Below are 17,689 nucleotides of genomic sequence, written 5' to 3'. Positions count from 1 at the left end.
TCTGCGAAAATTCTCGAACTTGACGCCCCGTAACTAGCATAACAAAAATTCAGTTGGTTTATTTTCATATACTTTAGTTATATGCTCATTCGGTATAAACGAAATATGGTGAATGGCTATTGAAAAAAAAAATGAAAGTATCTATGTATTTAAGAGCATAATGCGTATCTATTGTTTGATAGTGTTGTGTTATTCAGATGCCAGGGTGGAGGGAGGTTACCCGGATGAAGAACACATGTGAGTTCAGTCTGCAGCAACTCTTAGCGGCTTCTTTTCTTCTTATATCACTCACAGTCTGCTGAACTCACGGACACGCGCATCCTTTCGTTCATCTCCTGATCACTCTGCAGTAAGTCAGTCAACTCGTTCTCCTCATTTATAAAAGCCAATAAACATACTATACTGCATAACGCTATTTACTGGCCTGGTAATATAAAGATTAATGAGATCCAAGAGGCAGATATGGGACGTTACCTCATTTCGTAATGCTAGAACTATCAGTTGGTTTTGTGGAGTTGTAAGTTTTGTATGTTTATTGTGTAATTAGCTCTCATTTGATCCTGTCGTATTGTAGAACTATACTTTTATGGCAGATTCTGATGGTGCTCTTCAGAGTAACTGGGACGAGAGCAACAAATATATTATACACATCACATGCATTCCTTGGTGATTATATATCTACTGCCTTGACTACTGCGTTATTAGCAAAATGATAAAGTTCAGTGAAATGTGGTGATTATAGCTTGCATGCTAACTATAACAGATTCTGTGAAAATGAGGCCTAAGAGTTTTCCCCGTTATGTATGAAATATTTAATCGGTGTCAAGGCTACAAAGGTTAGTTTTGCTAAAACTAAAGGAAAATCCCGGGAATTTTGTAACTTGAAGGCACTGAGATGAAATGAGGTCTCTGTCGTGACGCGGAGTGATTTTGACCTTGTGACGCCCTGAACACACGTGGGGTGGATGAGAGACCTACTACAGGCTTTGAATGACGCGTGTACGTTACATCAACATTTCAGATTCTTGTAATTATTACCTGCTTTTATCACTGCTTTATTACCTGCTTTTCCCACTTTATAGTTGATAATCTAGCTTTTCGAAACATTGCAGTTACTGTCCAGGCGAACCAGAGAACGGAAAGCATTGATATTTTTGACACAAAATATCATGAGGATAAGTTAATGAATGAATGAATGAATCGGGTAAAGATTTATATAATGCTTTCAGGTACCAACGGTGTCAAAGACTAATTTTTGGTATCCGGACTTGTTCCCATGTGACCTCGACACAAGACTTTAAATTTGTATTATTATTATTATGTTTTTCTCAGTGGCTTGAAAGTGGGTGGGGAGGTTAAATGTCGTGCATAAATGCCTCTACTATCAGGCATCAGCCAATCAAAAACGACTCTGTTCCAACATCAGCCAATGCCACGGGATTTGGGCGGGGCTACCTGCTTGTGTAAAATCAGTTGTTCTCAACCTGGTAACCAGAAGAATATTCTGAGATTGCCTCAAGATGACTTAAAATTATTTTTAATGACAAAATAACAAAAAAAAAGCCTAATTCTTAAAGTGTGATTTTGTGACTTCTAAAAGTCATTGTTTTAAACAAATAAATATTTTTTTTTTCGTCATGCCAAATTCGAATATATATTTCAGGTAAAATATATATATATATATATATTACAATTTTTTAATTCATAAAGCTTATTAACTGGATAAAGGGCCCTTGAAAACTGTGGTCTAAATGATTTGAGTGTTTCTGAAAACCATCTTTTTTTTCTGATAAAGTAGAACTTAACACACATCATGAATAACCTTTTTTTATATTATGCTTCTACACTTTTTCTTATAGAAATGCTGCGTTTACCTAGTGTGATGAAACAGATGAGGCCAGTGTGCAGGGCGCTGGCCCCACACCTGACCCGTGCATATGCCAAGGAAGTCAAGTTTGGAGCAGATGCCCGGGCCATGATGCTCCAGGGCGTTGACCTGCTGGCTGATGCTGTGGCCGTCACCATGGGACCAAAGGTATGCCGAGTTCAATGACTGTTCAGTTGCCTGGAGAACAGCTAATACGTTACTCCTCTTAAAGTCACATTTGAAATCAATGGCAGAAACGACTAGATTTGCCTCTTTCCCTCAGGGTCGCAACGTTATCATTGAGCAGAGCTGGGGCAGCCCCAAAGTCACCAAAGATGGTGTCACAGTTGCCAAAAGTATCGACCTGAAGGATAGGTATAAGAACATTGGGGCGAAGCTGGTACAGGATGTGGCCAACAATACTAACGAGGAGGCTGGAGACGGCACCACAACCGCCACAGTCTTGGCCCGGGCTATTGCCAAAGAGGGATTTGACACCATCAGCAAAGGAGCCAACCCTGTGGAGATCCGTAGAGGAGTCATGCTGGCGGTGGAAGAAGTCATCAATGAACTCAAGAAACTCTCCAAGCCGGTCACAACACCAGAGGAAATTGCCCAGGTAAGAAGTGCCCAATAAATTGAGCACTAAATGTTTTTTTTTTCTCTTAACTTTTTGCTTCTGTCAATCTTTTTTTGGTATAGGTGGCCACTATTTCTGCCAATGGAGACACTGAAGTTGGTACCATCATCTCCAATGCTATGAAGAAAGTGGGCCGCAAGGGTGTTATTACAGTGAAGGTAGGCTGCTACAGTGGAAGTAATGTTTAGTACAGGAGGAATGATGGCGTGATCCTTAAAATACTTGATACTTGGGCTGTAATTCTTGTTTAAAGGATGGTAAAACCCTACATGATGAGCTTGAGATCATTGAGGGCATGAAGTTCGACCGTGGCTACATTTCTCCTTACTTCATCAACACAGCTAAAGGTGTGTGTTTTGTATTAGAAGGTCATGTGTTTATATCAATTTCAATGCTGGAATGACAACCACATATATTCTCTGTTTGCAGGTCAGAAGTGTGAGTTCCAGGATGCTTTTTTGCTTCTGAGTGAGAAGAAGATCTCCAGTGTACAGAGTATCGTGCCAGCACTGGAAATGGCCAACCAGCATCGCAAGCCTCTGGTCATCATTGCTGAAGATGTGGACGGAGAGGCACTCAGCACTCTGGTTCTCAACAGGTTGGTCTCTTAAAAACACCTTAGCTCAGGAAATGCTTGGAATGGATAAATATGAAATAGAATTAAGGTTTTATTACATTTACTATTAACTCATTTTTTTTAAGGGATGGTTCTTTTGAGTTATAGGAGTAGTCGGTTATTTAAAGATTCTGGGTTAAAGGTCAGTTCTTAAACTCACCAACAGGTTGAAGGTTGGACTTCAGGTCGTTGCAGTCAAGGCTCCAGGATTCGGTGACAACAGAAAAAACCAGCTCCAGGATATGGCCATTTCCACTGGAGGCACGGTATGTGCCTAGGCTTTTGTCTTCATCTGAATTCATTACATGAATTAGTAGCTCGCTTAAAACATCTCATTTATGTAGTGCTTTATCATCTCACGTGGCAGTTGCCATTGGCTATAATAGCCTCATAAAGTCTGTTAACAAACCTGATCTGTGTGTTTTCAGGTGTTCGGTGATGAGGCTATGAGTCTGGCCATTGAGGACATCCAGACTCATGACTTTGGCAGAGTCGGAGAGGTCATCGTGACAAAGGATGACACAATGCTCCTCAAAGGCCGTGGTGATCCAGCAGCCATTGAAAAGCGTGTGAATGAGATCGCTGAACAGCTGGAGAGCACAAACAGTGACTACGAGAAGGAGAAACTCAACGAGCGTCTGGCCAAGCTCTCTGATGGAGTGGCTGTGATTAAGGTATGAAAGCAGAAAACGTGTAGCATCTTTTTATTAGTATACTGTATACTTCATCATTATCCAAAATGATCATTCTGTTTATTAGGTTGGAGGAACAAGTGACGTTGAAGTGAATGAGAAGAAGGACCGTGTCACTGATGCGCTGAACGCCACTCGAGCCGCTGTGGAGGAGGGAATCGTTCTTGGAGGAGGATGTGCCCTGCTGCGCTGCATCCCAGCCCTGGACAACATCAAGCCAGCCAATAATGATCAAAAGATCGGTAAAGACTGAAGTTTAGATCTTTTCCTCCCAGATGACCTGTAAGAAATAATCCTGTTAACTTCTCAAGACTAACTTTTTTTTTTTTTTTTTTTGGTTCTTAAAGGTATCGAAATTATTCGCAGTGCGCTTCGTATTCCTGCAATGACCATTGCCAAGAATGCAGGAGTTGACGGCTCTCTGGTGGTGGAGAAGATCTTGCAGAGCGCTCCAGAGATTGGATATGATGCTATGAATGGAGAATATGTAAACATGGTCGAAAAAGGCATTATTGACCCCACAAAGGTGTGTATGTGTGATTCACAAACTTAGGTTATTGGTTTAAATTAGTAATAATGATGAATGAATAATCAGAGCGGTTTCTGTTAATTAATATCTGATATGTACAATATATTATCACCATATTGATCGACATTATAACACACTACTGTTCAAATGTTTGGAGTCAGTCTGATGTTAGAAGCGTCTTTACTATTTTTATATAGTTTACTATTACTTTAAACAAATTGTATTGAATTTAAGATCTTTTTTGCCATTTATCAGTTACTGGCTGTAAAATAAAAATGGACTTTTCCGTATCAGCCAGAATTGTAATGTTGGTGCATCCCTATCAAAAACATAATGCGCTTATGTTGAGGGAGATTATTGTCTTTGTCTCCTCCTGCAGGTCGTGAGGACTGCATTGCTAGATGCTGCAGGTGTTGCATCTCTGCTGGCTACTGCTGAAGCTGTAGTCACTGAGATACCAAAGGAGGAGAAGGACACGCCAGCTGGAGGAATGGGTGGAATGGGAGGTATGGGAGGTATGGGTGGCATGGGATTCTAAACTGATCTGCACTGACTTTAGTGAAAGGGTTGTGGGCAGGGGACATGATTTGCCCCTCCCTTTCAACTTGGAAAAACCTTCTGAAATTGAGTGAAGGTGGTCTGATCTTGGAGCAAAAGAAATGGACCTTCCAGTCTCCCATCCTTCTACTACTATGTCCAATATCATCTCTCTACTCATGGCTGAAGATGTCACCCTACTGCTTTAAAGACAAGTTCTTGATAATGTGACCAGAGAGAGTGTCTGCCTGTTCTGTAACATTGTGTTCACCAACATCTAATGGGAAAGTGCATTTAACATTGCATATTATCCTGCTATTGTATTTTATGAATGTCATTGTGCGCGGCATTGTAGTTTTGAAAAAGCCAGACGTTCAGGTTCAAGTTTGTCTTCATAAGCAAGGAAGTAGTAAGAACTTTTGACCAGTTATATCTAAAAAAATAAATAATAATAATTGCACTTCCACGATCAGTAACACTTTTTTTTTTTTTTTGTACAATGTTTGTTTCATATAAAAATAAACCCCTCATTTGAGGATTACTCAAATGTGAGGAAAAACTGTGACGAAGCATGTACTTGTTTTGCCTTCAATTGTTACATGAATTTTTCTCAGTGACTAGAACTACATTGCTGTAAGCGTAAAGAATTGTGTGATAACATTTGTGTTCCAGGTTTCATTTCTTAAAGGGATGGTTCTCCTAAAAATAAAAACCTGTCATTTACTCACCCTCGTGTTTTTCTAAACCTCTGTGGGGGTTTTTTTCTTCTGTGGAACGCTATATTATATTTTGAAAGTCAAAGAATTCCAAAACAAGATTGAACCAACACAGAACAGCACTGGAGATATCCTTTTTTTTTTTCTTTCCTCTCTCAAATTATCATATGTGTGACGACAAGATTTAAATTCTTTTTTTTGGGGGGAGGGGGGGTGAACGGTCACTTTAAAACCTGGAGGTTGAACATCTTTTGGTCAAGATTAGAGTTTGGTTAACTTGGTAAGAAAGCTGAGTGGAAGGATGATTTTTTACAACAGCCACACAAGTGTATGCCTCATGAAATATTGAATACAATTAGTGTGAAATTATTCTAAAGATCACTTTTTTTTTTTTTTTTTTGAGTAGTGGTATAGAATAGTGTTTAATGCTGTTTATTAAGAGATTAAAGTTACATTCTCTATGAATGTGTGCAACGATCATTAGACAGTTTTGTATAATTCATTAATTCTGTATTTTTTATTTAATAAAATTCAGTGTCCACAAAGAAATGAGTTTCGTCCCATTAATGTCTTAGCCAATCAGTGGCTTTCCTCTCAGGAAAACCTTATATACTAAAGAATATTTGTATAAATCAACTTAAAACAGTGATAAATTATTGTAGTGACAGCCTGACTTTGACTAAAGACTCTGTGTTCCATTCCTGAGAATTGATTGGATTGTGAAGTGACTACTCCTCTTGAAACATCAGCAGTCTTGGTTATGTCTGAAAAGGCTATCATCTTAGAAGTTAAGTGACTTACATTTGTTCCTTTATAATACACCGATACAACCAGGAACATGTTAAGAAATTTTTTGATTCTGATTTCAGAGTATTGTCATGTTGACAATTAATAACTTAATACATGTTTGCCATTTTGGAATAACAAAACTTATATTATTAATTTAGTATTTATACATTTCTTCAAGTTGAGTAGTATGCATGTTTTGTGCAATAATAAAAATTCAGAAATTATTCTGTAACAATGCAAAAATAAATAGCAATCACTTCTTTCAAATGTGAAATGCTTCAGTATGACATTTACACCACTGCATGATTACTTGAAATGTGACATACTTATAATAAAAATAGTAGGCAGCATACTGGATAGAGCCATTACTGTCACTGGCCACTAGGGGTCAGAACACAGGTTACTCTGAAGCCATCTAATATTATCCCTCACATGATCACGCTATTTTAAGTGTGGAAACTAGACAGAACCAGATGTTGATAAACACACACACACACAAGGCTAGGTTTTACATATAAAAATAGTTTATAAACCATGCAGGCAGGATACAGATTCACCCACAACACACTAATTAAAACACTTCAATTAAAACAAACAAACAAAAATAAGAGATCCCCCCCAAAAAAAATCCATTAGTTTTTTGTAGCTCAATTGTACACTAAAGTTTAGTCTGTGGTCTTATATTGGATATGTACATGTGGTTAACCCATAACCAAAATAAATACAGGATACTCGCATACATGTTTTTAAGATAATGACAAATAATATGTAACCTTCTCTGTAAAAGGCAGTAAGCACTAGGAAGCGAGCAGGATAAGGATTGGAATCTTTAAAGGTCTGTGTCGACTTATACCTCACTACAATCAGAAGAGAGGTCTGGAAAAGGTTCGCTACGTTCCACTCCGTTTCCCAGAGTTTGGGCCCTTTTGGAAGCAGTGGATATCGTAGATGGGTGAGCACTCTGTTAAAAACAACATACAAATATATTGCACACCTCTAGGAGAGAATCTGGACACTGAAAATCATCTGAGGAGTGAAATGGAGATCCACTGCCAGAACTAAACTGCGCAAAATGGTGAAAGGGACATGCTTTTTCAACCTCTCTGCGTTTATTTTTCAAGCCCTTTTTTGTGCTGGTATGCAAGAACACCACGGACCTGAGTCCAGTGTGTAGCCTTGATACCCTGATAGCACTCTGTGCATTTGTCCTCCAGCAACAGTCAGTCTCCATGCACTCAAGCAGAGTCTCCTCGTCCCTTTCACCTGAAATCACCTAAAAGCTTTTTAATAAATACATCGCTCACCTGTCATATAAATGGTGTAACATGACAATCTTTCCATAATGCACTTTAAAATATCTCAAAATAATGTCCTTGCGAAGAAACCCATGACCTTTGTCTATTGTGCCATTCATGGAGCCGTAATGGTTTTTTGCAGCTGTTTTAAAAAGCATCTCAAGGTCCTGATGTTAAGAATACAGCTCATACAGATAGTGGGTTTTAAAAAAGTTAACATGGAGGTAGTGGAGCAGGGCTCAGTGGGCACAATCAAGCACTCCATGATAAGATCCAGCCACATGTTTTTTAGTATTAAAAAAATATTAAATCAACTGGTTTGTTTGGACTAGGCACTGACGATATTTAGGCACACAGAGCCCCGATCTCTCAACTGTCTTTGTAATACTCTAAATGTATGTTTTCAATAAAACCCCCAGTTCCCTGAACAACAACCCCTCCCTCATCCATCTGAAGCTGCGGAATGAACTACGTGTGGTGGACCTCATGGAACATCAGTTCACGTGGGATCTGTGTCTCCGGACCGTACATCTTGGACGCCCGCCGCTCAAAGGCCGACACCATCTGCTTCACGACCTCGTCGAAGAAAACAGTGGCCAACTGAGAATGCAGGAGCGAGCGGAACTCAAAGGAAATCTAGGAACAGACAGAAGCAGGGAATGAACTATTGGCAGAGGTTTGCAGAAAAACTGATTCACAGACGGTCTTAATTGGACATTTATAAACCTAGGCTTCCATAAGTAAAACCCATAAACCTTTCAAGACAGACCTAACATAAGCTCTGAGGTTGTTACAGAGGTTGCTTGTGTGAAAGTCAGTGTGATGACTTATAAACAGTCAAACTCAGAGGCTATGAAACTGATTGGTGGATCTTGTTTCAGCATTGCAGCAGTTACCATAAAATCTTCCAAGCAGTGTGTTTTTGTAATGTAGCATAATCAAGACGCAAAACTCTTACTGATTCATTTACAGTTTTAGTATTAATTTACAGTACAGTATGAGTAATGCTTAGTAATGGGATAAGCAGATCTTTCATTTCCTCATAATAAAGCCCCATTACATATTCTTTTTGAAAAGGAGTTTTAAATCATTTCTGCTTTGAATCAAATGTTGTAATTCATATATGTTACAGTTCATTTCAAAGCTGGTTCCAGGCTTTAAAATCTTTACTTTTCTGGAAAAATAAGAGAAGGTGAATGAAATTTAAACCTCACTGGTTCTTACACTCAAACTTACTTGCATGATACACGAGAAGGCTTCATTAAAAATATTTGTATTTCAAAACTGAACAAAAGTCAAAAGACAATACTTTCATTTTGTGGGTGAACTACCTCTTTAAGTATGAGCACCAGAATAAATCTTGGCTAGCACTCTTAAAGGGATCGCTCAACCAAAATTGGAAATTACCCCATGATTTTGTCACCCTCAAGCCATCTTCGGTGTATATGACTTTCTTCTCTCAGACAAATACAACCAGTCATATTAAAAATGTCCTGGCTCTTCCAAGCTTTATAATGGCAGTGAATGGTGGTCAAGATTTTGACCATCATAAAAAGCCCTCCACATGGCGGTGGTTAATAAAGACCTTCTGAAGTGAATCGATGTATTTGTCTATGAAAAATATCCATAAAATTATAAACAGTAATCCTCTATAGCTTCTGCTTACTGCTGTACGCATGTTCAAGAGAGTGTCGTTCCAGGAGATGACATAGAATGTAAGCATAGCGTAATTTTCATTTTTGGGTGAACTATCCCTTTAAAAATACTTAATTTTAAAGGTTAAATATACACTGCAGTCCAGCTTCACCTGAGGATGATAAACCATACTGTGCTTGTAATACTCACAGCAAAGTCAAGGGTGCATGTACGGGGGTAGCCAGGAAGACCGGGGCTGAAGCGCCACACCGTCTCCAGGTGATTGAAAAGTTTTCCATCAGAGCAAGATGCCTTAAGATGCAATCAAAACAATGCTGTTGAAAAAAACTTTCAGCTCATACACTAGATTAACAGTATTATAAAGTATTGATCTGCCATCAGTCAAACTAATTGATGAATATACCTTGACCAAATGAGGGCGAACTGTAGTAACGAGGGAGGTGTAGTTCTCTACCACAGGAGGAAAGCCCACACTCAGCTTGGCCTTGCAAAATCCTGAGCGGCGGAATATAACATCTGAGCGCTTGCACCAGGGAACGAACAGCAGGTAGTCTTCTACTTTGGCTACGACCTCATACATTTCTTGCATCGAGTACCTGTGTGCCACAGAAAAATAAAGTTAGCCAAGATAATAAAATAATGCTCTGTGTGCAAATTACATTAACAACAAATGGTTTCATTTTTGTAATGGGAGTAGACTTCTTAGGGGGTAGGATCTTTCTATGCTGGCAAGTAGTCATTTAGCAGACACTGTAACTCAAAGTGACTTACAGTATACTGAATAAACTGGAGTAATCCAGGGTTAAGTGCTCAAGGGCACGATAGTGACAGCTCATTCATTTTCTGATTACCAACCCTAAGCTTTAGTTATTACACCACAGACTCGGCAGTCATAGTCTGAAGAGTGCAATGACCTTTTTTTATTATTAATTTAACTTTGGTGTCATGGCAGCTTTAAATAGACCACTTTACAGGTGTGAGTTCAAAAACTAAAGGTTGTTATTTAAGTTGAAAATAGATTTAGTGCTGCCACTGAAAAGTTTCTGATGGTCGATTCAGACAACCAATCAGATATGACAGTGCTCTATATCAGTGTGGGATTGACTCACTGCTGAACGTCACTACACAATGGAATCAAGACAGAAGAAAGGTCAAACACTGTTTGTTTACAGACAGTTTTGTGTACACAGAGTCCAACCGAGGTAAACGTGGACATATCTTAAGTTTCAAGGTCCCATTTTGGAGCATTTTAAGAGCTTCAAGTTAAAGATAAGAGATAAGATAAAATTTTAATAGAAAAGACTGAAGTCCCTCACTGTCTGCTTGTTAGCCACGATCCATCAAATATGATCTTTTCACAAATGTCCTGAACACGAAGGTGCTCAGTTCTGTTCCTGGATATGCAAGTAGTCATTCAGTACACACATTTATCAAAAGCTACTGATGGTACATTTATTGCAAGGACTTTCCCCTGAAGTTACGTAGGATTCAGTGCCTTCAACAAGGGTACAGTAGGGATGGGGTTCACTCTTTATAACCTTCTGGTTACCAACAGCAAGGAGATCCACCTTCCTGTATAATCTATTTTCAACCTAGTCTCAGTCTAGACAATATGACCTCCGACCACCTTCAATCCACTCATTGACCATCTCATGCATACCACACACAAACATGGCAATCATAGACAAAAAAACACCAGTTTCAATCTGATTAACTGGCATCTACATAATTCTTGGCAGTCTGGGCTCATCATTTACATTAAATTTAATAAATACATAAAGGAACAATCACATTTTTTAAATAAATGAAAAAATAAGCATATATAATTAATTGAAAAGGGGGAGAACAGTGACCTAGGTGGTTCATTTCAAGTTTAAGTACTCGTTTAACAACACCCAAGTGAGTTGTTTTGGTTGCTGTTAGTGTGTTAGTTTATCCAATAATGCATTTATGCTATACCAGGGTATCTTCACATTTTTTAACAGCAAATTTAATGACTTTTAAGACCTTTTTAAGTCCTCTAAAATGAAAATTTAAGACTTTATCTAAACAAAAAAAAAGGGAAATGTTCAGTCCGACAACACAGATTGATGTGGCGAAGCATTAGTGTGGCACAACTCATCACAACCACGCTCAAGACAGGTCAAAGGGGCGCGAAAACTTTTATACCAAGTACTGATTGACCTTACAACCCTGACATGGTAGACTATGTATAAACTATCAGCCTTTAAGGTACTTCAGGTAATTTCTAAATTCTGGCCCCTCATAGCAGTTTGAAAAAGACATGGAAGACAGCCCCAGGACATTACAAAAGCCCATTTCATCATACTTGATCTAAATTATGGTTAAATGTTGCTGCCTAATAGCCTTGAGCTGGGTTTGGGGGTTCTCCCCCAAGAAAATGTTGTTCAGGGTCTGATTAGTGTTTTCTATGTCATTTCAGACAAAGATAAATGCAAGCACATTCAATAATCTATGCATAGACCTAATGAATGACAGACAATTGTAGGAAAGATCAGGATCAGAAATTTATTGCATGTTCCAGTTGTAGGAGATCCATGACTTTCCAATTTACTGTGGATACATCCATTGACACAGAAAGCAGGTTCCTTAAATTAAGTTCCTTGGTGCCCTCCTGAAATTATAAAAAAAATAAAATCAAAACAAATCCACCTCAAGAATGATAACATTTTCATTCATGTTCACTCAGATTAAATGTATGCATTTAGCAGACGCTTTTATCCAAAGCGATTTACAGTGCATTCAGGCTATCAATTTTTACATATCATGTGTTCCCGGGGAATTGAACCCCCAAACTTGCTTGCTTGCTAGATCAGTGCTCTACCAGTTGAGCTACAGGAACACTAGATTAGATGGTTTGTCTAAAGTAGTGATTCTCAAACTGTGGTCTGGGGACCACTGGACGTATGCCAGATTACCAAGGAGGGTCTGTGAGCAAAAGTCATCAACCAAAATGACTGACATGGACTGTGACACCGTTGAACATTTCCAATTCACTTCTCATGACTTGTTTTCTAATCATGCACATTATTAGCAGGTGAAGTTAGCCATGGTTTCAGAAGACTAAAATGGCCTACATTTTTACATGCATTAGGGATGATCATTAAGCCAAATATGTCAAGTTTTTTTTATTTTTTTTATTTTATTTTTTTTCTATTGGCTAAGTGGTCCTTGATTTGAAAGAAAAAATGTTTGAGAAACAAGTTAAGCCATAATAGTGAATGCTCACAAATTGGGCCTATGTGATAGGGTTCAGTGTCAACGTTGTTAACCTAAAATTGAGAAGCACAAAACAGATATGTGGAGTCTAACCCTGAACTGGGCTACATTATTTAATTCAATTCAATTTTACTTTTCACATAAAAAAAAATGCAAGAAGCATAATGCATATTGAATGCTTTATATAATAAAGTTATTTACAGCACTGCCTTCCATCCATAATGAAGTAGTCCAATGCCTAGATGTCACCCACCCACAACATTTTTTTAACTGATTGGCTGGGACAATATATCGATGCATTTTGAATCGAGAAATTATTCTGGATCGATTCCAATTTTTCTGAATGCATCGCGATTCTCTCTCGAATCAATTCTTAGTTTAGTTTTTAACAGCAGATGCCACTGCATGATTTATATGCCTTACACACACCACTTGAACCTACTATAAAATAATAATTAATACAGTTCGAAAAGGTTGAAGCGAAGTACAAGGGTGTTTGCAGTGGGGCATTTACATTAATCTCGCGTCATAAAAGCAATATATCAATTACATTCTCAGACTCAGCAGAACGCACGAGCGCTCTTCGTCGTGAGCATTTGAGTGTTCGGTTAAAAACTAGCCTAGAGCGCAATGTGCAAAAACTAAGCTCAGAATCAATTCACAATGCATTCAGAAAAATTTAAATCAATCCAAGAATTGTGACGCATCGATAAATTGTCCCAAATATTCATTAGGAAATAACAAAAACACATGAAGCATTTTAACATATTCAAATAATTTTAAATGTTACTTTTAGAGTCTTACCTTAAAGTGCTACAGCAAGTCTTCTGCCGTTGAGGGGCTCAAAAACTGAGAACCAAGATAGCGAGACCTGACAATCGTGGTCTTGTCCATGTCCACAGCTTTATCGTCTTTGCCCATGCTTGCGATTTCGCAAACTGCCGTGGTGGCGAACCATCAACGCAACGCGTTCATCAATCACTTACTCGTATGTCGCCTATGGAATGATGCAGGTTGCACCCACGAAGTGCTGCCCCCAAATGTTACGCTGGTCAAATTGCGGTTGAAAAAATAAATAAAAATGACGAGTCGGACATGAAATTTAAGATCCCACATGAAATTTAAGACATTCATATGGAAAATTCCAGGATTCAAGACATTTTCAGACCTTAAAAATCGAAAATTGTATTTAAGACATTTCAAGACTTTTTAAGGACCCGCGGGGACCCTGTATACACCTGCATATCGATAGAACATACTTCATTGACGATAGACAAGTTCATCAAATTCAATATGTACACATGCACTGTATTAGCATTAGAGCTAAATTCTGTAGCACAGCTGATCTGAAAGTGAGCCCCCCGCTCTTAAATTTCAGGCTTCAGAAGTGGTAAGTAACTTGTGATGATGTAACCACTACAGTTCCATACTCCAATAACCCCAGATATCTAGAAAGCTAACACCAGATATTAATTCCCATGCCCTGTTACATAAACAACATTTTCAGGGACACTGGGGCTGAAATAATCATGGGCCTCAATAAAAATGAAAAATAGGAACAGATCGTGCACCATATCCAACTTGGTTGAGAACATACCCAATAATACGTCTTTCAGAGTACTCCTTTCTCTTGTTGAAGGACTCTGAGAGGTTGAAGAAGTTCCTGGCTGGAGCCACCAAAGCACGACCTGACACAGCCCTGAAGAGGGGCGGCACCCGGGTCATCAGAATTCCACATGAAGACAGATATCTGTTGACAAAACAGGGTGAAAGCATGTCATTCAGCAGCTGCATAGATACTGTACAAGACTTTGTGTACTTGAAATGATTAGTGCAATGATTTAGACCGGGTTAGCTTGTTGGATGTCTTAAGATAGCAGATGTCTCCTATAAGTCAGATAAGAGCAGAGAGAACCTATGAGCTACAGAGATAGCTGTGTGCAATTAACAAGATTAGGACTCTTAATCAAGACAATGCTTTTTTTATCCAGAGGATTAGTGAAATTTACTCTTTGGCCTTAATCTAAAGCCAATAACATGCATTTTCTGCCTAAAAAAAAAGACTAGACTACTGCAATCGTCCTTTGTGGGCCACAGAACAGAATTTAGTGCAACCATTCCATTTCATGAAACAACTCTTAAAACAGTTCAGTAGGACTTTTGAACTACCAGTTTGATTCAGTCTGATGAATCCGTCTGAATAAACACACTCACTGAACTGCAAGTTATTATGACTTTAAGCGATGTCTGTCTCAACTTGAATCAAGTTTTGTGTAATTAAGTTTGTGCTGGTGAAACTTTTTTTTATGACTGGTTGTTTATATGTTATAATAAACTGTAAATTACACTTTAATTAGAAAAGAAATTATATAAAACAATACTATAATGAAACACTATATTACACACATCCTCTACTAAACTTACAAACTGTATTATTGTTAATAAATTATATTATAATTTCTTATGAGACACATTTTGTTACGTTTGAAAATTTGAGCTGGCTAATGACAGCTGTCAACAACAGCTGAGTTAACAGAAACCTTTCTAAAATGCAAACAAGTATGTGATAAGTATGTGTTGCCTAGATGTAGTACATCTAGTTTACATACAATGCTCTAAATTTAACCAATTTAATATGCACTAAATGTAGGATTTAAGGGGCTTCTGTATTGTCTTCTTTGTTATGCACTGGCTAATTGAATTTGCAAAGGCTCTGAATGACAAGCTTTTGAAATGCTAAAAATGAGCTCAAAAAAGCCAATTGTGATTCAACGAGCCTTACGAATTAGACCACACAAGCAATCCACAATACAAGCAGCTGTGCATTAGAAAGTGTATTTGTTGAGTCACGGAGTTCATCATTAACTACAAAACGGAGTAGTGCATTCATACGGCGTGGCCAAGGTTAAAGGAATTATAGAATAGCTATCCCATGGCATGTTCACCTGCTCTCCATTTGTAAAGACACAAATCATATGAAAGCGTGATCACGGACCACCACAATCAAATCAAGGGGAGTAGTAAAACCCCATCCCATTAAGATGTGTCGGATCAATCACACACACATATCTGAAAAGCAAGGGGATGAGGCTTTGCTCTATAAATGGCACAATATCTCCTCAATGGAAAGAGTGGCAGCCAAATTCATTCAAGTCGGCAAAAGCGCAGCCAAGAGCTGTTAAGCATGGTGTAACTATTAGCTACAGTCGACAGTGACGGAACAGACAACACAAGACACTTGACATGGCCTTACGCCAAGCAGTTATAGCATTTGGCTGCCCAGTACTTGGTCGGGGTACACCACGTCCCTAGCCACAGGTGATAAACGTCACAGCTCAGCTTGTGATGTCACACATGCCGCGGCCTCCTCTAAACACATGCCTGCAAAGAATTGCTAGTGAAATCTTTTGTACTATGAACACTATACGATTTTTGCACTATATATGTACATGATGGATGCCAAAAATGTGTTTAGCATTACCCTAATAAAAACCATTGCTTAATAAAAGCATCAGATTGCATCTGATCTGCAGCTATCTTAAATAACTAACTAAATAAATCTAAATTAACCCCAGCTATATGCAGCTGGCGACCAGCTTTTCAAAAGAAAAGTTAAAGTCTTACATTTTTGTTATTTCCCCTTAAAAACATTTGGTTGCATCGGAGTTTAAAACAACATAAGATAAATAAGTCTGAATAAACGCCAGCTGAAAAAAGGTTATTCCAAAAATAAAAAAGCCCTTAAATCATACACCTGGTCAATTACATAATAACCTTGCCACTGAAGTCACTTATTATCTGGCAACCATTCGTGTGACTCCCTCCCACCCACTCCTAAAGTTAGTTTTTCTTATCTTTTTTCACACGTTTATTTGACCTCGTCATAAGTATTAATACACCGTTGGACAATATATAAAGGCTTTATTGACACAAAGTTGTCAAGTTGGCCTTAAATTCGCTCCACTTGTAAGACCGAAACTAACCGTCCAACTGACGTAAGCAGCTCGCGAGTTACTTCACTAATCGGTTCGATCTTCACATAAGTGCACATATACAGTGCGAAACATTAAACCGTCGTTAATTACCTCACTCCATTCCTGCCCGGTGTTTCTCGACTGGCTGTGGACGGTAAGTTTCTAATACACTCAGCTACCGCTCTTCTCAAACACCGGGACCCTCTCGCCATCTTCACTTCACCTCTTTTTCGCCTCCCCCCGTTGAGAACTCTTTTCCCGTGTCGAAGACCAGCCTTCTCGGAGACCCGCCCTAGAATCTCATTGGCTGAGAGTGCGTTTCTTGGCCTCTGATTGGTTCAGTGTTCCATCCGTAGCATAGTGAGCCTACTGACGTAAGTGTTTTAATTGTGAAGAGGGTTTGCGTGCGCAGAATTGTCACGGGATGCGGGATTGGGTTGCCCAGGCTGCGCGACCTACAGTGCATAGTTAGTAAAGGTTAAAGCTAAATTTGTTTGAGTACATAATGTAAAAGCAGTAATAAGTTTGAAAAGGAAAAAATACATTGAAAAAAAAAAGTTTGGAAGAAGTACTTTATATAGTTTTAAATGCATATGTCTGTCCCTTATTATATCTCTTGTAGTGAAAAAGAAACTGCTGATCTAAACTAAGACTGCTGTTTGCCATTACATAACTGAAATTGCTATTAGAATATACGTTACTCCTGATTCAGTTTGGAACATGTTTTTCAACAATGTATTTTCCAAAGTGAGTGGTTGTTTTTTTTATAAAAAAACGCATGCTTATTTCTGACCTCATCTTTATTTAATTAGGAATAATCGAAATACATTGTTTGCTTCACACTCACTCCTGCTTTATAATATAAACAATTATATATTTAAAATCACTTTGTTACATCAAAATAAGACTTGACAAAAATGACTTGAAAACACGATCTGTGGGAGTTTTTAGTGAGTTATCAGCTTGGTCTCTGTGTCTGTGACCAATATTTCCAGAGCTTTGATGACTGATGGTCCGAAAAATAAAAATAAAGAATAGTTAACTATTAAAAAGAATAACTGAACGTTCACAAATAAAATATGTTGTTTAAATTTTTACTGGCTTCAGTTATTATATTAGAATAAATGTAAAATACTTA

General features: G+C 38.3%; 2 protein-coding genes across 2 annotated transcripts; one reads left to right on the top strand and one right to left on the bottom strand.

Annotated features, from left to right (window-relative positions):
• Positions 1–187: 187 nt before the first annotated feature.
• On the top strand, positions 188–5,608 carry LOC128019921 (60 kDa heat shock protein, mitochondrial-like). Its single transcript, XM_052606281.1, has 11 exons — positions 188–349; positions 1,860–2,035; positions 2,151–2,486; positions 2,570–2,665; positions 2,761–2,854; positions 2,937–3,105; positions 3,290–3,389; positions 3,552–3,797; positions 3,883–4,057; positions 4,163–4,341; positions 4,724–5,608. Exons 2-11 carry the CDS (start codon positions 1,862–1,864, stop codon positions 4,880–4,882), a joined length of 1,728 nt encoding a protein of 575 aa, XP_052462241.1. The 5' UTR covers positions 188–349; positions 1,860–1,861; the 3' UTR covers positions 4,883–5,608.
• A 1,280-nt stretch (positions 5,609–6,888) lies between these two features.
• Positions 6,889–16,831, bottom strand: coq10b (coenzyme Q10B). Its single transcript, XM_052606283.1, has 5 exons — positions 16,663–16,831; positions 14,175–14,327; positions 9,741–9,933; positions 9,527–9,628; positions 6,889–8,317 (listed from the first exon to the last, which is right to left on the bottom strand). Exons 1-5 carry the CDS (start codon positions 16,761–16,763, stop codon positions 8,150–8,152), a joined length of 717 nt encoding a protein of 238 aa, XP_052462243.1. The 5' UTR covers positions 16,764–16,831; the 3' UTR covers positions 6,889–8,149.
• Positions 16,832–17,689: the final 858 nt, after the last annotated feature.

The sequence above is a fragment of the Carassius gibelio genome, chromosome A9 (assembly GCF_023724105.1).
Source record: "Carassius gibelio isolate Cgi1373 ecotype wild population from Czech Republic chromosome A9, carGib1.2-hapl.c, whole genome shotgun sequence".
Classification (NCBI taxonomy): Eukaryota; Metazoa; Chordata; class Actinopteri; order Cypriniformes; family Cyprinidae; genus Carassius; species Carassius gibelio.
The sequence above is the reverse complement of the archived record's forward strand: the minus strand, read 5'-3'. Positions and strand labels throughout refer to the sequence as shown.

Excerpts from the sequence above, each read along its gene's own strand:
- LOC128019921 (XM_052606281.1), top strand. The coding sequence starts at position 1,862 with ATGCTGCGTTTACCTAGTGTGATGAAACAGATGAGGCCAGTGTGCAGG. Across the intron at positions 2,487-2,569 it reads CACCAGAGGAAATTGCCCAG|GTGGCCACTATTTCTGCCAA; the intron begins GTAAGAAGTGCC and ends TTTTTGGTATAG. Across the intron at positions 3,798-3,882 it reads ATGGAGTGGCTGTGATTAAG|GTTGGAGGAACAAGTGACGT; the intron begins GTATGAAAGCAG and ends TCTGTTTATTAG.
- coq10b (XM_052606283.1), bottom strand. The coding sequence starts at position 16,763 with ATGGCGAGAGGGTCCCGGTGTTTGAGAAGAGCGGTAGCTGAGTGTATT. Across the intron at positions 9,629-9,740 it reads TTCGCCCTCATTTGGTCAAG|GCATCTTGCTCTGATGGAAA; the intron begins GTATATTCATCA and ends TTGCATCTTAAG. Across the intron at positions 8,318-9,526 it reads CATGCACCCTTGACTTTGCT|ATTTCCTTTGAGTTCCGCTC; the intron begins GTGAGTATTACA and ends GTCTGTTCCTAG.